Source organism: Styela clava, chromosome 12 (assembly GCF_964204865.1).
Source record: "Styela clava chromosome 12, kaStyClav1.hap1.2, whole genome shotgun sequence".
NCBI classification, from domain to species: domain Eukaryota; kingdom Metazoa; phylum Chordata; class Ascidiacea; order Stolidobranchia; family Styelidae; genus Styela; species Styela clava.
In genome coordinates this window covers 5,549,609-5,567,496 of record NC_135261.1, presented here as the reverse complement: position 1 = coordinate 5,567,496, position 17,888 = coordinate 5,549,609, and the positions used below count along the sequence as shown (strand labels likewise).

The 17,888-nt window shown below is 35.5% G+C and overlaps 3 protein-coding genes across 3 annotated transcripts; 1 reads left to right on the top strand and 2 right to left on the bottom strand.

Moving 5' to 3' along the window:
* Positions 1 to 4,743: 4,743 nt before the first annotated feature.
* Positions 4,744 to 9,391, bottom strand: LOC120329423 (lysosome membrane protein 2-like). Its single transcript, XM_039396038.2, has 2 exons — positions 8,230 to 9,391; positions 4,744 to 7,580 (listed from the first exon to the last, which is right to left on the bottom strand). Exons 1-2 carry the CDS (start codon positions 9,388 to 9,390, stop codon positions 7,293 to 7,295), a joined length of 1,449 nt encoding a protein of 482 aa, XP_039251972.2. The 5' UTR covers position 9,391; the 3' UTR covers positions 4,744 to 7,292.
* A 46-nt stretch (positions 9,392 to 9,437) lies between these two features.
* Positions 9,438 to 13,605, bottom strand: LOC120329424 (cyclin-Q-like). Its single transcript, XM_039396039.2, has 2 exons — positions 13,104 to 13,605; positions 9,438 to 11,856 (listed from the first exon to the last, which is right to left on the bottom strand). The coding sequence occupies exon 2, from the start codon at positions 11,831 to 11,833 to the stop codon at positions 11,108 to 11,110; it is 726 nt and encodes a 241-aa protein (XP_039251973.1). The 5' UTR covers positions 11,834 to 11,856; positions 13,104 to 13,605; the 3' UTR covers positions 9,438 to 11,107.
* A 621-nt stretch (positions 13,606 to 14,226) lies between these two features.
* On the top strand, positions 14,227 to 17,399 carry LOC120331564 (uncharacterized). Its single transcript, XM_078118724.1, has 3 exons — positions 14,227 to 14,730; positions 15,695 to 15,879; positions 16,269 to 17,399. Exons 1-3 carry the CDS (start codon positions 14,366 to 14,368, stop codon positions 16,631 to 16,633), a joined length of 915 nt encoding a protein of 304 aa, XP_077974850.1. The 5' UTR covers positions 14,227 to 14,365; the 3' UTR covers positions 16,634 to 17,399.
* Positions 17,400 to 17,888: the final 489 nt, after the last annotated feature.

The window sequence follows — 17,888 nt, the reverse complement described above, 5'->3', positions numbered from 1 at the left end:
AACATACAATATCACATCCTAGATGTCTTATCACATTTAAAGCTCTTGTTATTCACGTTATAAATATTGAGTGGTACTGGTAACTGATCTCGATATCGACATGATAGTATTGATACCAGTTGTTATACAGTCTATACCGAGAATTTGTTGCTTATACAATTATATTTTGTCGTGTTATTGTTTTCTGTTTGACAAAACAAATAAACTCTGTACTTTGAATGTGAGAAATCTGTTACTATTTCGAGATGTTCAAGACTTGAAGAGCAAAACGTAATAATATATCAAACCAATGACATTAAACAACATGATAGGCAACTCTGACGTCACTCCATAAGGCTACAGGCGAAAGATTGTATTTCATGATACGCTCCAATGCACATATTTCTCGTCGCCTTTCGCGACCGTTTTCCGCTCGCTTTTGCTACTCGGCGTTTTCTTTACGTGTAGTACCTTCCTATTTGCGCCTGTAACGAAAAAAAATAATCCTTATATCTAAGAAGTTTTGCTCACTTGGAAAGCTGGAATTGCAGACAAGCTGCGAAGAGTAATTCTGGACATCATAAACGTTTTTTTTTATCAGAGAAGATTACAAACGCGATAGCGTAAAGATTTGTGTGGAACATTTTGCAGATAATGACAAAGTTCAGAGTTCGTAATTTTAATGTTTGCGCTTAAACATTGAAATTTCATTTAAAGAGGGTGTCATACAAAACAGCAAAACTGTTTGTACTTCTTTTTCGGTGCTGTGGTACAATTCCATAACACAAAGTTTGCACCTATCGAACTTGCTTTAGTAGGTGAATTTATTAGACATATTACATATTCAGTTAATCGTAGGTAACATTTCTGGTACATAATGCCCCGTAGATAGGTTTGTGTCTAAATTTAGCTCATAGCTCACTAATTAATATTATTTTCGATGCAGGAGGTTGCAGGGCTAAATCAACTTTCAGCCTTACCGATCAACTGACGATGCTCATTTAGTTTGGCTCGAGCAAGTCCTCTTGAAAGACTTGTGTGAATGGGAACTACCTATATGTTTTGCCTTCCTCCGATTTTAGAAGACAAATTTATTCGTCTAGTCTAGATCAGTGGTGTCAAACTCATGGGTTTTCGAGAGCTGCATTGCATTTTGAAAATTGTAAAAAGGGCCGCAAACAGTTTTTGATAATGTATAGTTGAAAGATTGTTTCAGTTTGTGACATATATTGTGATGCAACTAAACAGTTGGATTTTTATTATTTTCTTTAATTTCGAATGCAATTACATATTAATATTTGCATTCCACTATTATTGCAAGTTACTGTATTTTTTACAAAAAATCATAAAATTCCATGTACAACCATCAAAATTTTTAAACAAGCTTTGGATAAGGAAAGAATATTACATACACTTAATCTAAATATATGGACCTAAAATTGACAAAAATACTACAGTATAAACTCAATGTTTTTTTAATTACATTTGTCCTGACGTTTGGCATCTTTTATGTGTCACCAGCATACTAAGGTCAGGCTGAAATGATTTTATAGTACCAACTCTAACTCACGAGGTCACATGATCATGGGTTAATCTGGATCTTTGCGAATGTTTAAATAATTCCAGTAATGCAAAAAAAGTTACTTTTATCATTTCATGTATAGATCAGTAAAAAAACAAATGACAGATTTTTTCGACAAGACATTTCGCGCCACATTGCGTGGCATAGGATTGCTTGAATTAATATTGATATTGATTTTTAGTAACTAAGTCGTTGTATAATTATATTAATATACAAACACATGGAAATTTTCTGTTCGAAGTTGCTCTTCTAATTTGTCATATTGACTGCTGAGCTTATTGTGTTTTTTCATTGTACTGATGGAAATATGACAAATTAAACAGAATTTTTCTTTGCTTCAGAATTTCGTGAAATGCAGAAATATTGCAACTCCCATTTTCTTCGAAAATGCCACCTTCTTCATGTACTTGCGTTTAATTTATTCACTCAAGTGTTTTATACAAGTATTCTTTTGCTAGCTTGATGTATATTCTTTATTGGGTCAAAATGTGAACAAAAAAAAATAATTTTCCAAAACTACTTTCAGTAAATTGTTTTCTGTGTGAATAATCAATTTTACTTTAAAAGGTTTGTATTTTATCGTGAATCATGATTATACCCTTTCCTGAATTTCTTCTATAGTACTACCAAAAGTTGATGAACCAAATATAACACAGGTGTAGTGAGTGACCCGTAATCCTCATTTTCCAAAGCTGTTTAAGTATGTCTGGCGTGTTTTGTGCCATTTTACAAATAAGACCGTTTATGGAATCTTACGCTTTGGAATTTTTAGTTATTTTCCTCAAGCCCTGCAGGATATGGGGGCCATCCACAACTCTGCCGGAGGGTCAGATGTCTTTGCATGACTCCATAGGTTGTTCTTCTATTGCAAACATTTATGGAGTACTCTGATTATATTTCTTGGAATCACACTGTCAATGATATGTCGCCAGACTTCTGATATCTCCCCTCTGCTACAGTTGTCCTGTGAATAAATAATAGGAAATTGAGGTTAGACGAATAGTTGAAAGTTTTGCTTTATGTCGGCTTAATTTCTTGATTGATATACTTAGTATTTTTGCTATTGCTTCTTGTGCTGCAGGAGTCTCACAATGCTTAGACAGGTTCGTCCACAACTTTTACATCTGAAGAAAGAGAGGAGATTTATTAATTTTCGTTAAGAATAAATAAAGCAGTCTATATGATTTAGAATGGAAAAGCTAATGAATCCAATATCTCATGTTTTATGTAAAAAATGTTTTACTGAATTTGGTATATAAACCAACTAATAAAAGGGTTTAGTCAGAAAATTACAAGCATTCGTGGCTCCAAATACTTGAGAGATCAGACTATACAATATCGTCCGGTATGAGTGAATGTTAGGTGAACTTGTTAACCCTTTGATTCGATACGCAAATAAAAGTGAATGAGCAATAGTATGTTACAGCAATGAGTATATATCCTCACTGATTAAAAAAAAATCTAAATGGAGGTGCATGAACAATTTGAAACCATAAGGGGTGAGTAAATATGCAATTTCGGCAAATGGGCAACTACGTACCGTACTGAATTAATAACTTTGTAGTATTTGACAAAAGCTGGCTTTCCCACATGTACTTAACAGTGCGATGCCCGGGTGTGATATACAACAATAGTATTTACCTTACCTTTTTTCAATTTCTTTTCACCTCAACTTTCCAAAATATCATTAAAATCGACAACAACTGTCAAAGCAGGCACGAACACCATTTGTGCTATGCCTTGAAAGCAGCACACATCCGCTCGTTTTCGTCTCGTCAAGTATGTGCATTGGAGCGTGCTATCAGATACGATCTTCGGCCAAAAATGCCGGAGTTGCGCATCATGTTGTTTAATGTCATTGATCAAACATACCTTCACATTAAAAATGTTATTCAAATTAATAATCGAAAAAATGAAAAAAACTTTAAAGAATTATTTACAATGTTAAGTTAAATTTAATTAGCTGATTTTGATTTAATTTAAATTTGGCATACGACTCGATCCCTCTGCATAGAGAGATTTCGTTAATTTTAGTCTCTCTATGCAGAGTGATCCCAGTCGTACGTCAAATTTAAATTAAATCATAATCACTTTGCACGATGACATAAAACATGTTTTTTCATGTCATTTCTATGCATAAATAGGTCACATAAAATATTAGAAATAGGAAAAGAATTGTTTGACACTATTTGAGGACATGGAAATTTTTTTGAAACAAATTCAACTGTAAAATATTCTGTTATTCGTTTTTCATATATTGTTTTAAAGCTCCCGACGAACACAAACGTATTTCAGGCAACGTTGTACTACAAGATAATACATATGCAGATGTATTTCATACGTTGCCGAACTGTGCCTCCGTTTTTTACTTTTTGAATTTCATTGAATGTTACATCTAGGGCGCGAAGTTCCGAGAGAAGAATGTTCCTTTGAGAGTTGACTGTTTTTACAATACGGCGTGCTCTTTTCCGAAAATTTGGTCCGTGATCGTTTCCTCATTCATGCAATAAAACACCAGGTGTATGCACCATTTCAGGAATCATAACTTCCAATATATTTTCAAGGTTTGTCATCGCCGATTTCATAAATAATTTCTATTCAATTCTATATTTCCAGGCGTCACTATACCGGTATACCCTCGCATCTTTATTTAGGTTGATAGTAATTAACAGAGGCTCAATAGCTACAATAAACATATAAATACTCGGCGAATTTCATTTTCAAATTTTAGTGATCCTTGATTTCATCCAGCTCGCTGTCACTGATTGCGTACCGGCACCCTACTGTCAGATTAACGGTAATTTGACACGTTCTGTCATATTTTACCATCTACATTCTGACACGTCTCGACCGTATTTCGTCACCCCTAACCTGACACCACGCAACGACCGTATTTTGTCACCCCCAATCTTACACGCACCGACCGTAATTCGCTACCCCTAACTTGACTCGACGACCCTATTTCGTCACTCCCATTTCGACACACAACAACCGCATTTCGTCAGCCCTATTGTGACACCCCCAATATGACTTCTATGCTAACAACCCCTCAGTCACTTTAGCTAGTACCAATGTGCAACCTTAGCGCCTCTGGAATTGAGCATTGCTGTCTTGTTCAATTATATACGTTCAGCATGAAATTCTGATTTCTTTGATCACATAACAAATTCACAAAACAAAACCTTTCCATTTTTTTTTCATATTTTCAACAAAAACAATTTATCAATCAATAAAATACAGATGAGCCATTTTCATAGTAAAAGCATATAATGGAACATTTTAGTCTAAACTGTCATGGAAATTGCACAATGTCCAATGTGTTCAAACTAGGTCTGGGCATTTTCGAATACCTGGTAAATGCAGAATCGTATCGAATACCAATGGCAGAAAAAAACAAAACGGCATAGATTCGAAATTTTGCTCTTAACCGATTCAACTAATTTACTATTCAATTTGAATATTCGATTCGGAATGCCAAGCCCTAGTTCCAAACATATAAATTATTCTTGACATCTCTACATCGTGAACCAGATTCGAAATTTGGGATTAGTGAAAATTTTGTTTATCTGATAATTTTTTGTGGTCCGTGACCAAGAACTTATCCCCAGTGATCTGTGTAGATTGGCTAGGTCTGCAGAGATTTGGTAACACATTTGCTCAACATAGACATCTATTGCTCACACTGATATAATTCTGAGAAAATAGGTTGTCCATGAAATCTTAAAATATTTTGAAATTGCGAAGGGAATTTATCTATACCGTATATTGTTTTGGCCCAATTGAAATGAAGTAAAAATACTTAAACAAATACTGATTAAAAACAACAAACCTGGTTGAGATATATTGAGAACTGACTTCGTAACAAAATTGTAAATGGACTTGGACACCCTATATATTATTTAGTTCGCCAGTCCGCAGTGAAACAACGAACATAAAATATATTTTTCACTTTTTAAATATACAAGCTACAAACAGTATAATACGATGAAGTCATAAATTTTCTCAATAACTACATCATGAAAAACTGCAAAAGCAAAAAAAAAGAAATGAATCAGAAAAAACAATGGGGTTTATATCAGAAATGGTCCGACTTAAAAGTAGCTGAGTGATATACCAAAACTTATGCTCTTAACAAATGAAAAAGAAAACTTCTTTATTGCATATATAGGACAAAAAACCCAGAAAGAGGAATAATCAATGAAGCTAAATAACTAAAAAACAAATCAAAAACAAAAAAATCATACCAAACAGCTTTTCATTACTATTACAGAAAAACAGTGAGTTGCAAAGATTTATTGCAGGCTTGCCAATAACAAACATGGTACGAAAACATCGACACAACCAAGCATGAGCTAATAATGGAACACGTCTTCAAAACATGGCCTGTAGTGTTACCCAGTCTGGATTTCGTTGCAAGTGCATGCCTGAGGGCACCGACACATCATGTGAGTCAAATCCGTTTGATACGCCGGAAAAATCATGATTACTCGCAAGCAAAAATAACCTACAACACATTCTTCAGCGTGGTCAATGCCGTTAGAATTTTTATTTCTTATTAGAATTTTACTGAGATGCCAAATGCCGGACTGAAAATTTCTTTTTTCAGCACCAAAGCAGAAGGAAGCAGTCAAAAAATCAGTTAAATTTAACTAATAAACATATGTTATTTTTCAGAAAATTAGGTAGGTTAATGAATGAGCCGATGTAAAGCAGTTCATGAAAAGAAATGATACAATTTTTTGGATATATCCTCAATGAATTTGTTATATTCCAGTAGCAAGGAGAGCAGCAGAACAGAATGCCCCCCCCCCCCCCCCCGAAAAAAAAATTAAGGCTTCAAAACTTCGCTTTGACAAATTTTGTACTGGCAGGACAGCTTCTTTATGAAACAAAATTCTGCGTGGGGATTGATATTTAACATAACGCACAAAGAAGTATTAAATCCAATATGTCTTGGTTAACAAGAAATTGGCCATTACCTATATAGCAGCATTTTTAAACCGGGAATTCGTCCTCTGGTAATATCGTAATTGAGGAGAAAATACAGATACATTACGCTGCATTCCGTGTATATTTACTAATATTGTTTGGTCAGAATTATTGTGAATTGTAATACATATGCAATGACATGTTATAATTTTATAAACTATACAAACTGTGCCAAATCTAGAGTGTGATTACACATAACAATAGCGAGAATCCTTTAAATATCGAACAAACGATGTGTAGAGAGGGAGGAATATAGAGATATAAAATAGACAAAGAGAAGATCATATAGCAATAAAACAAGGTGGTCCAAACCCAGGCCCGCGGGCCACATGTGGCCCGCCGCTTCATTATCTGTGGCCCGCGTCACATTCGAAGAGTAATCAAAAATCTTGGCACTATTGTGGCCCGCGAACAATGCAAAAATAATTTTGTGGCCCGCGCAACCTGGGGCCACCCTGCAATAAAAGTTTGGGAACTGCTTTAAAGATTGATCAAATAACGGAAACAAAAAAGCACAAAAATAGGCTTGAAGAGAGGAATATATAGAAAAGATTCGGAACAACTGGGCCAGTTTCAAGAGTATAATACATGTACATGTTTAAAATTAGAGAAAAATTTTTTTTCGTTAATGACACACTATCCATATGCAAACAGCTAGTTATTAAAGTAAGGGTCAAAATGGAGAAAAAGCAGAAAATAATTATACAAATTAGAGTAAATAAAGAAACATTAACAAATTAAATTAATTCTCATCTTCATCATAATCAACATTAGTGAGAAGTGGGGTTCCTTTCTTTTTATTTTTGTGAATTGTTACGATTATTATAATCACAAAAATAAGAGCGCTGATGCCAAACAGAATATAAGGGGTGGATAACACGACTTGCTTCACCATAAGGACTTGTTTTAGATGATTTGCGGAATCCACATCAACTGTGACACTTTCGTTCAGCCACACAAACGGAAATGTTGTTGTTCTAACGTTCTTTAGATCATCCGAGTATTCTGAAGCTTCAAGTTGGATGTTGAGCTGTAGAGAAAAAAATGTCTTGAGAAATGGTGTAGTGCTTCTCAAACTAAGGCCTCTGCCCTCTTGTGGGCCCCATGGAGCGTTTTTCTGTGGGTCACGGGCCGTGACCGTCAATATGTACAAATCAATATTTTCAAAATTAACCTGGGGTCAGGAGATGGCAGCCAAATTTTTGTCAACTATAAGTCGAAAACAGTTGTTTTTCAAATGGCTCATGCGTTCAAAATTTTTTGGTACCTCCAAGGTGTGTGTAGCAGGTTAGGGTTAGGCCAAAATTTTATTACGAGTTCGGGGAGTGTCTGTGTTAGCCAAATGAATATAAACCCTGCTCATAAGTTTCAGTCCCTGAACACAACTTGATGTAAAGTAGGCGAAATATAGGGTATATCAATATAGGGTAGTGATTTGTGGAAATTTTGAAACCTGGGTAGTATCATAACTACTTTCAATCGTATCTGACTCAAATCATTTCAGAATGCCAGAACAGTAATCAAAACTGCTATTTGCTAAATGCAATTAATTAACCAGTATCATTGACGTCACTGGCAAAGTTCAGTGTTTACCCGTCAATACAGCGACAATGTCGCAATTATTAGCACTGCAGCACAACAAGCGTTAGTATACTTAATCATTGCATAATTCAGCATACCTGTAATCTTTTATTTGCTCTTAATACAGTGCCAGTAGTAGGTTCAATATCCAAGTAGGTTTCATGATAAGTCTTATTCGGTTTAAGTCCAATAACTCCGTTAACATATTTAGGATCACCCAAGTAAAAATGAGGAGAGGAAATAACGACTGGTGCATTATCCTTACATACGCTGATATTTAAGACTCCAGACCCCATGCAATTTCCAGCCGGAACGCAAAACGCTCCATTGTCAGGGTTAACAGTGGAATTTGCAAATGCCATTGCAGTTGTATGATAACGATATGTTGAGATACTTCGAACATCTGTGTTCATTTCATATTTAAACGGTAAAGAACGACAAATATCTGTTGAATAAGCATAGATCGTTTCTGTTATCTTCATGTCAGGATGAAAAAAGACACCATCGGTACCGTTTAACATGTTGCCATATTTATCGGACCAATAATCTAATTCGGATTTGAAATTCCACTTTTCCATTTTATTTACGAGAGATATGTCTTTCCTTCCACTGTTCACAAGATATACTCCATCGTCTGTGTTATTGAAACCGTAAAAAAGTCCAAACTTTGCCGGAAATGAAGGAATAAACATATGGGCGAAGCTTAACAGTGAATCATTGTAACCAAAGAGCAATTCATAGGCTGTGTGTTGCGGAAATACCTTGCTGTCTTTGAATATTTCTATTATTTTTTTAGAAATAAAAGCAGGTATATGCATGTTCTTCAGCATTCCAGCAATAGTGAGTAATGGCACGTTTAGATTCGTAATTGTGACATTATGGGGGTCGGCACATGACATATTTTTGACAAACACAAGGGTGTGATTGTACTGATAGGAGACAGTGTTATTCGTGTATAGAGCGACGTTATATCTCGGCTGGTACAATCGATATGTAAAAGGTCCAATTTGTGTCAAATTTGCTCTTTGTCCTGCAATTACGGCATCCGGATTCGTTACATTGAACATCCAATACTGCATGTAGATAGGTGGGGGCGGGGTCATCCAGTCATCAAATTCTGGTGAATTCAGCGAAATTGCTAATTGTTTGTTGATTTCCGAATCGATAATTTTTTCCGGGTATTTACCAACAAGAAGAACGACACCACCCAGTACCAATGCAATTCCGACTAAAACACTTGCTATCACGCACTTCGGCATTTTACCAAGTTTTTTCAAACAATTGAGTAAAACTAGGTAGAATTAGACTGAAAATAAACAAAATTATTCTCTTATTAAAGACACTGAACACATATATAAATGCAATTTAAAACATTATCTACAGGGAAAAAAATTTCCCCGATTCTTGAGTGGTAACAGTTGAAAATTCCTTTTCTTTGTTTATTAATGATTCTCATTGTGCTTGTAGTTCTCATTTATCAATTATCATACAATAAAATTTATTCTCACTTCAATTTATTTACTCTCACAATTGTTAATACTATAAAACCAGGCAAAATTTTCAATTGTTATTGCTGTGTGGCTGAGCATTGTACATACCAAGTACAACTATCCAACGAATGTATCCCCTTATATTTGCACAATGCCTTGTTCGGAGCAAAGCATGAATGACTAATATACTAACAATATATTGTGTCTAATAAAAATTCCCCACATGACAATATTATTATAAATCATGACTTTCCATAGCCACAACAACCTATAAATGCTTAAACTAACTCAGAATTTAATCACATTAATAATAAACTAACACAAATATTTGCAATGCTTGCAACATTGAGCTAAATTGCAATGAAAGCTTAACAACATAATAAACATCATATTTAAATGGATTCAGAGATGGCCCATGCCTGGGAGTTACAGTGAATAACCAGTTCAATCTTGGTAGGATAGTAAGACACTCAGCATAAGTCACTAAATAAATAAAGATAGCTCTTTGAATTACATAAATATCACAAGTATGGATTTAGTTGTGTCTAATAATACTACATAAGTTAAAAATAGTTCCAAAATCAGCAAATAATATTCCTATGACATATTGCTTTGGATGGAATTAATACAAAAACAAAAGTGCCAGTAAGCATAATATCAAATTGGCATTCAGAGATATAGGACTGCATGTAACAATAGATTTAATGAAATGAATGTGTCCAAAATTAATGTTTTTCGTACTTTAATTTAATTGAATTTCTGTTTGTTTTCAAAAAAAATAAGAATCCACAAAATCTGGAAATCCACTTATACAAATTTTTTGTCTATTCATTTAAAGTTTTCAGGTAATTTCAGTACTAAAATACCGAATTAATGTTGGGTCAGGTAAAAGCAAAATTTGGCCAATCAAAATCTAACCAAGCTTTCCCTGTAGCTGTATGGCTTGGATCTACCTCAAGCTATGAGTGCAGATGGAGTCTATTCTCCTATAGTGGTAGGTCTTCCATTGTCTATCCCTAATAAGACAGAATAGACATCACTTAATTCTGTACTTTAATTAGCAATTTATGGCATGGGTCAAAATTTAACATGGTGTCGCTTGGGTAGGCAACATCATAACAGTAGGACTCACACTATGCTATGCAGGGGTTCTCAAACTTTTGGTGTAGGAGCCTGTGAAAAGGTTGACTATTATTAACAGAGTCCACATAAAATTTATAAAAGTTATCTATTGGAAATTACCGTTTAATAGGTAATGTCATATTTGAAATACCGCGTTGTTGTCACATTTTGTTTGACACTGCTCTTGTCAAATTTCATTAATGACATTATTGCATCTTTGGACACTTACAAGATTAGCCAAGTCAGTATTTTAATAAGTAAACTAATAGCTCGCAGAGCCTCTAGGTTTCTCTCAGGGAGCCCTGAGGCTACGTATTAAGAGCTTTAAGAACCTATGCTATAGTACAAACAACATTTGCCAGCATCAACACTGTTTTTCCAAATTATACAAGTCTACTATTTCATCCATCACAGTCGATATTTCATGTTTCGAAACTGTTGAATGAAACACTTTCCACCATGGAGTTTTACATGAATGTTTCAACGGAACTTCAACTTTACATGTTAGTAGCGCTAAATAAATACAACTAATAGCAACGAGTTGTGGCCTATGCGATAAGCAGATAGTCCCATGATAACAGTCCTGAAGTATTGCCCAAGCAGTTTGTGCAACGGTATGTCTCTCCCATTCTCTTCTATTGAAAAATTGAGAGAGTGACATTAAATAATGTAAGATATATTTATGTGGGTGATCGCAAGTGACTTTAAATTCTAAAACTCGTAATATCAATAGCTCACAATTAGCAATTGTGTCTTTCAAATCATATAGTTCCCGTCCAATTTCTAACAAGGGTTTACTCGGGAATAGAGTTCGATGACAAACGTTGACAACATCACGAAGTCGGGTGTGTTGTTCTTCTATTTTTGTTGCAAGAAATATAGCAGTTGCAGCGATCGTGTAGGGATCATAATCTTCTATTTCGCATTCTTGGTAAAATCTGTGATATAAAACACAAGCACTTGCCAAAGTTACTGAATTCAGTTTCAACTTTGCTGACGACTCAATGATGAATCTCGAAACTTTAAAATGCAAAAGCGAGTCTTTGTCTTTCTTCCTTGAGTTTGTTGACTTTTCATCACTATTATCCATTTTTATTTAAACAGCATTAAATTCTGTAAATGCAAAGTAATATTAAGATATTGCAGAATTTGTGATATTTTGTATTTTGCGCAGCCCTTGCTGCCGCGCAAAAAACTTTCTTTGCCTGCCACGAAGGCAGTAAAGTAGTCTCTTGTTTTGAAATTTTGAAAGTTTTTGGTTTTGTTAGTTTGCGTTTCCTAAATTCTCAAAGCACAGAAGCATGTGTTTTGACTGTTTTGGTTTGTACGACTTTCTTTGAATCAATCAATCAATTTTATTTCGACCGCTCTGGTATAAAACAAAACAAAAACAATAACAAACGAATAAACACAAAACACAGAGGACGGGCATAACTTAAAAAGTTAAAAAAAAAAACAGTCAAATTACACAATAAAACAAAAATACACGATACAGAATCGGGCAATAACTTTAAATAAATAAATTTATGAATATCAGTGACAACAATGAGTTTATTTTAGAGAGGGGTCATACAGATGAAGAGCATCGATTTTATGTGTAACAAGAAAATGAAGTGATTGTAGGAATAACACTGCAAATGGTAAAGGAAAATGGTGATTAGAATAAACAGGTCGCTTGAATGAAGACTTTGTTCGAACATTAAATGACTGATAAAAATTGTTGGACCAACTAAAAAAAATAGTGCTGTGATGGTGTGGTGTTTATAATAAACTGTGTTAAAATCTTAGGCAAACTGGAAAGCTATTCAGTGCCTTTCAGTGGATCCTTGTTTAATGTTAAAGAGTCATTTGAACATAGAAAAATGAAGCGCCTGAGCTGGGAACACAGTTTGAATATAATGTGAGATGGAGCCAATATGATTTCGAACCAGCTCTCCAGCCCTGCTTGCACTGAAGTTGAAATTATCAAGAATTGAAAGAGTCCTATCTTAAGAATTTTCTGGTCTACCATATTTTAGAAAATGAAATCCACTATCCCAGGGCAGATTTTTGAAAATAGATTTGAAATTCAAATGACTGATCACTGGAAAACAAATGCATACAACAATAAGATAGTGAATATGATTCGATATATGTTTGAATTTCCTATTTTTAGACTGCAATGTCTAGTCATGTAACAAATATTATGATTTTGAGGATACATGGACCAACTTAGAATATTTGAAGTCAAAATTTGTTGCAAAAATGAATCATTGGAATCTGAACAGTTAACCAATGCTTAGTAATTCCAAATCACACAGAAGAGTGCAATTTGGTGGATCACCCCTGGATAACCTGATTCACCATAAGCTGAGTCAGACCTGCAAATCAGCTTTGCTCTTTTTGTCCAATGCTCATCTTTAGGATTCCTTCTTCCCATCCATGAATAACTTCTCCATGACCAATCCGGTCAGATAGTGGTTGTCTTCGGCCTCTTGATGAATCAAACTTTTGTCCACTAGCGAAAGTGCCTGTACCAGCCTATACCGGTACCGATAGTGAAAATTTACTTTTTGACCCTTCTTTTGATAAGATTTGCCTATAGCCTATGCAGCGCAAGAACTTCAATATCAGAATATTGATAAAACGTCTGCTCTACCAGTCTACCGCTTTGCTCTCATATGAAGCGATACGGTAGTCATTTGCAGGTATTTGAAATGCCTCATTCCAGCATTCTCATGCAGGAAAATCAAAAAGTGGTAATAAATATCCTTTAAACTATTGTATTCAGATATGTTGCTCACGCACAGACACACCGTACCGTACTGGTACCCAGCCTGCAACAGCGAACAGTTCAGTAAATATATCGTAATTCAGTACCGGTACCGTAGTATAGTACGGTACGGTACCGTACCGGTACCTAGTTTCAGAGTTTATACGCGACCATCCGTCTACCCACACTACCGGTACCCCAGGACACGGAATTACACGTACAGAGTTGATTTACATCGCAAATCAGCAATAACAGCATTCATGTTGAACTATCTTTTATTAAACACTCGTCAAAAAAATAAATCGTCCTATTCTATTGGAATAAAACTACGCAATTCTGCCTTTGAAACGAGCGCCTGACTGCCAGATGATAACGATGAAAACTAACGCCGCGGTAATCACGTGATGGATAATCGTAGTTGACTTGAAATAAAAAAAAGTCACGATTGTTCGCACGAGACTTGGGCCCGTATTCAGAAACAAGGTCCGAGTACGACTCCAAAAAAGCTTCATTCGAGTACGGCTTAAGTTCGGCTGATTTCGAGTTCTGATTTGGTATTCAAGAACGGTTTTCCAGGCCTACTCGAGTGGTACGAAATTTCAAGTTGGACTCAAAAATACGTTACGGGTCATTGAGTCTTCTGCATAAATTCGCGATCCTCATTGGCTGAGAAAATGATGCGCTCTGGTGGGAAGGGTCGCGAGGTACCGAGAAACGTGGACTCCAAGGGATCGCTGAATGGCGCAGCCGTTCGTTGTACAGATGTAGTACCGTATTGTATTACGGCGCTGGTTACGTTTACTGTTAATCGTAAAATATCATCTCACTAATAATTGCAGTATATAGTAGGTCCTACGGTACGGTACCAGTATGGCTCGATTAACGTACGAATTGGGTTCACTTGGCGATTTCAAAGTTATGCTTGCTTTCAGACCAGACTGGATTATTTTGACTGTTTATTTTTACAGGATTATTTTAATGTGTGTAGCAATGTCTGATTCTATTGAAAAACAGACTGTACCACGGATTGTATTCACAGATAATGAAAAAATTAATCTTGTCAATTTGGTTGAACCCCAAATCAGAATAATTGAAAGCAAGAAAAACGATATTAATGCAACTTGTAACAAAAGTAATGCATGGGCCGGAATAACAGATCATTTCAATGCTCTACCAGATGTGAAAAAGTACACTGCCAAGCAATTGAAGAAATGCTGGATGAATATGAAGTCACGGTTTGTGTTCCATATGTTTATGGTGCTAAGAAAAGTAACTCAACATAGCTGGTCTAAAATGCTGCATAGCACGATTGTAAAAACAGTTTTATATAGAGAGTAAATGATTGTTTGGAAATATATATATTCTTATTTCAATATTATCTCTTTATCATCCTTCTCTTTTAGTAAGTCAATTATTTTGAAACGCATGGGTTCTAGGCTGCTTATCATAACATAAGAAAGTGTACTGATTCATTGCTTGTAATTTGATATGCTGTCGCAAAGAGTACCTAATGATAGATAATTTGTACTTCTTAAGCTCTTGTATTTTTATGTTGTTGGAAGTGAGAAGATAAGTTTTAATAAACTCACGAAGCGTTCCTAACTTGAGATAAATAATAAGAGAAGGATCTGTTATCTTGAACCTTAAATATTTTGCCAAATAGGAAAACAACCAAAATTCCAAGAATGAATGCACAGATAATTTGCGTCTCTTTGGGCAAACGCCGTAACTGCTTAGATACTCCCAAACACAAATATGGTGTGAAAATGAATGCTGTAACTGCTTAAATAACGCCAAACAAAAATGTGGTATGAAAATACAACCCAAATTTCATATTTTTCTGAAAATAAAAGTCAGTCTTGCACGAACACAATACGCTAAACGCTTGGCACAAATGGAAGCCAAGGTGGACAACCTGGCGCATGAGGGGCAGATAAGTCGTCAACATTTTTAGACAATACGGATATAATTTATATCATTTACACTAATATTTCACATCACATTTTTGTTAGGCTTTATTTAAGCAATAACGGCGTTCATTTCACATCACAATTTCATTAGGCGTTATTTAAGCAGTTACGGCGTTTACCTCACTAGACCCGATAATATTATTCATGATATCCTTATGCAAACTTTTGTTTTTTCATTTCTAACTCACATTCTGAAAGCTAATCTAAATATCTTATATCTTTTCAAAAGGGCAAAGGTTGCTGTGCTTAAAGAGAAGAAGAGTCTACGATCTACAGGAGGGGGACCATCTAAGAATATAGCAGATGAATTATCCCACAGAATTTATGGTATGATTCCGGAGCAATTCGACCCACTGTACAATGACGTTGACAGTGACACAAACATGTTTTCTGTGGAAGATTTCACCATGCCTGGTATGTTGCAGGGCAGATTTATCACTCTACATCTGCACTGATTTTGACACTCTAATGCTTGATATTATGCAGAATTGAACTGGCCATGTTCTTTTATTACTTTGACTAGAAGAATTTTTAGCTTATTTCCTGAACCGTTGGTTTGATTTTAATCGTGTCTGGAAATTTCGCCACAGGAAATTTGGTCCCATAGAAAAAATAGCATTTTGCCGTAAAACAAGTATTTGTGATTAAAAAAACAGATTGATAGGGTTATGGTATATTCTTTTTTCATCCAGCGATTTTTCTTATAGGGCAAAATTTCCTCGGCGGATTTTCCCAGAATGGTTATTAACCATAGCTCATTTTTGTGTTGCTTTTTTCACATAAACTTTTCTGTGACATTTTAGAAATTGATGGAAACACGCTGCCAACAGTGATTCAGATTGAGTGTAGAGAATTTCCAGAAATAGAAAATATGTTAGACAACAGTACAAGCAAAGACAACAGCATAAGCAGCGCTGATGATTCAGAAAGCATTCAAACATTGATGTCTCTTCAGAGCCCAGCGGTAAATATACGTAGCCAAAAACAGAAACCAAAAACCTATTCGGGCAGAAAGCGTTCGAGTATTGATCTGGAAAGCTTTTTATTAGAGAGCCAGAAGATACAACATGATTTGAAAGTTAGAAAGCTAGAGCTGCAGATACGTTATTTAAAAGAGGAACATTCGGCAAAGATGGCAGCTTACCGTTCTGAAATCTCTGAAAAGTAGTGCTTTAATAGGACAGGAGCTAGGTGATTTTTGTGTTCCCTACGTAGCATCTAGAACAGGGGTTCCCAAACCGTGGCCTGGGGGAGAGTTACGGCCCGCATAATAGTTTAACAGTTAAAACTTTAATCGTAAATAGATACTAATATGTTTAACACTTATGTTTTTACCTTCTTGCGACACTGAAAAAAGACACTGGCAGTGTTCTCATTTCTTTAAAAATATCACTTATGCGATTTGTCTAGGCGTATCTAAAATTAAACTTACAGCCTATTTTTTAAATTTTTCTCAGGGCGCTTAAGTGCGCCCTTAACCCCGGCCGTGCTTTCGCTTCCTTTTTGCTATTTCTGGTCCGCAACTATCCTTATAATTGCGGCCCATGGTCAATTAACTTTGGGAACCCCTGATCTCATACATTATTCTGATTTTTGTCTTCTCAGTGTAGCATCTAAAATTCTAAAACATTATTGCATTGTAAAATTGGACATTTATTTGAATTCAATGTTGACTGTTTACATATGTTTGCGTTTAGAAATCACATGAATAAGCCTAAATTTTTGTTTTTTTTGGTATTTGGACCTTCAACCGTTCCATAATTTCAGTATTCAACGGGTAAAATGGCTCTGCACAATCTGCCTCCTTTTATCTAAGCCAGCGACATTGTTGCCTTGAGCTTGAGGTCCTACCATAATTGTTGAAATATTGTTATCCTGTATCTCTGCATAATAGTCGTCAGTGATGATTCTAAATAAATGATTTCGTTTTGAAATATGTTGTCTGAGTTATTTACTAATGTATTGCATTCACTTTTACCTTTGTTGCCTTGCAAAGTTGTACAGCACAGCAGTCGCAATAATGATTGTCATTGTGGTATCAATCTTGGTGCGTAGTCCAAAAGAAAGGCAAGGAAAGACCCTTTTCCAAACACCAAAAGTGCGTTCTATAGTGATCCTAGATTTTATCAGTGATTTATTGAATCTTTGCTCAGCAACACATCGTGGTGTCAGAAACGGCGTCATAACGTAAGGCTTACATCCGTAACCGTTGTCCGCCACCAGCATATTTGTATATGTGCTGTTTTCAAACTTTTCCCGCAAAGAGCTGTTGTCAAAAATTCTAGCATCGTGAACTGAACCTCTCCAGCGCGCGACAACATCCGTGAGTAGCATGTCCGCGTCACACACCGCTTGAACGTTAATGGAGAAATAACCCTTACGGTTTCTGAACAGTTCAGCGTGCTGACCTCCAGGAGACTGAA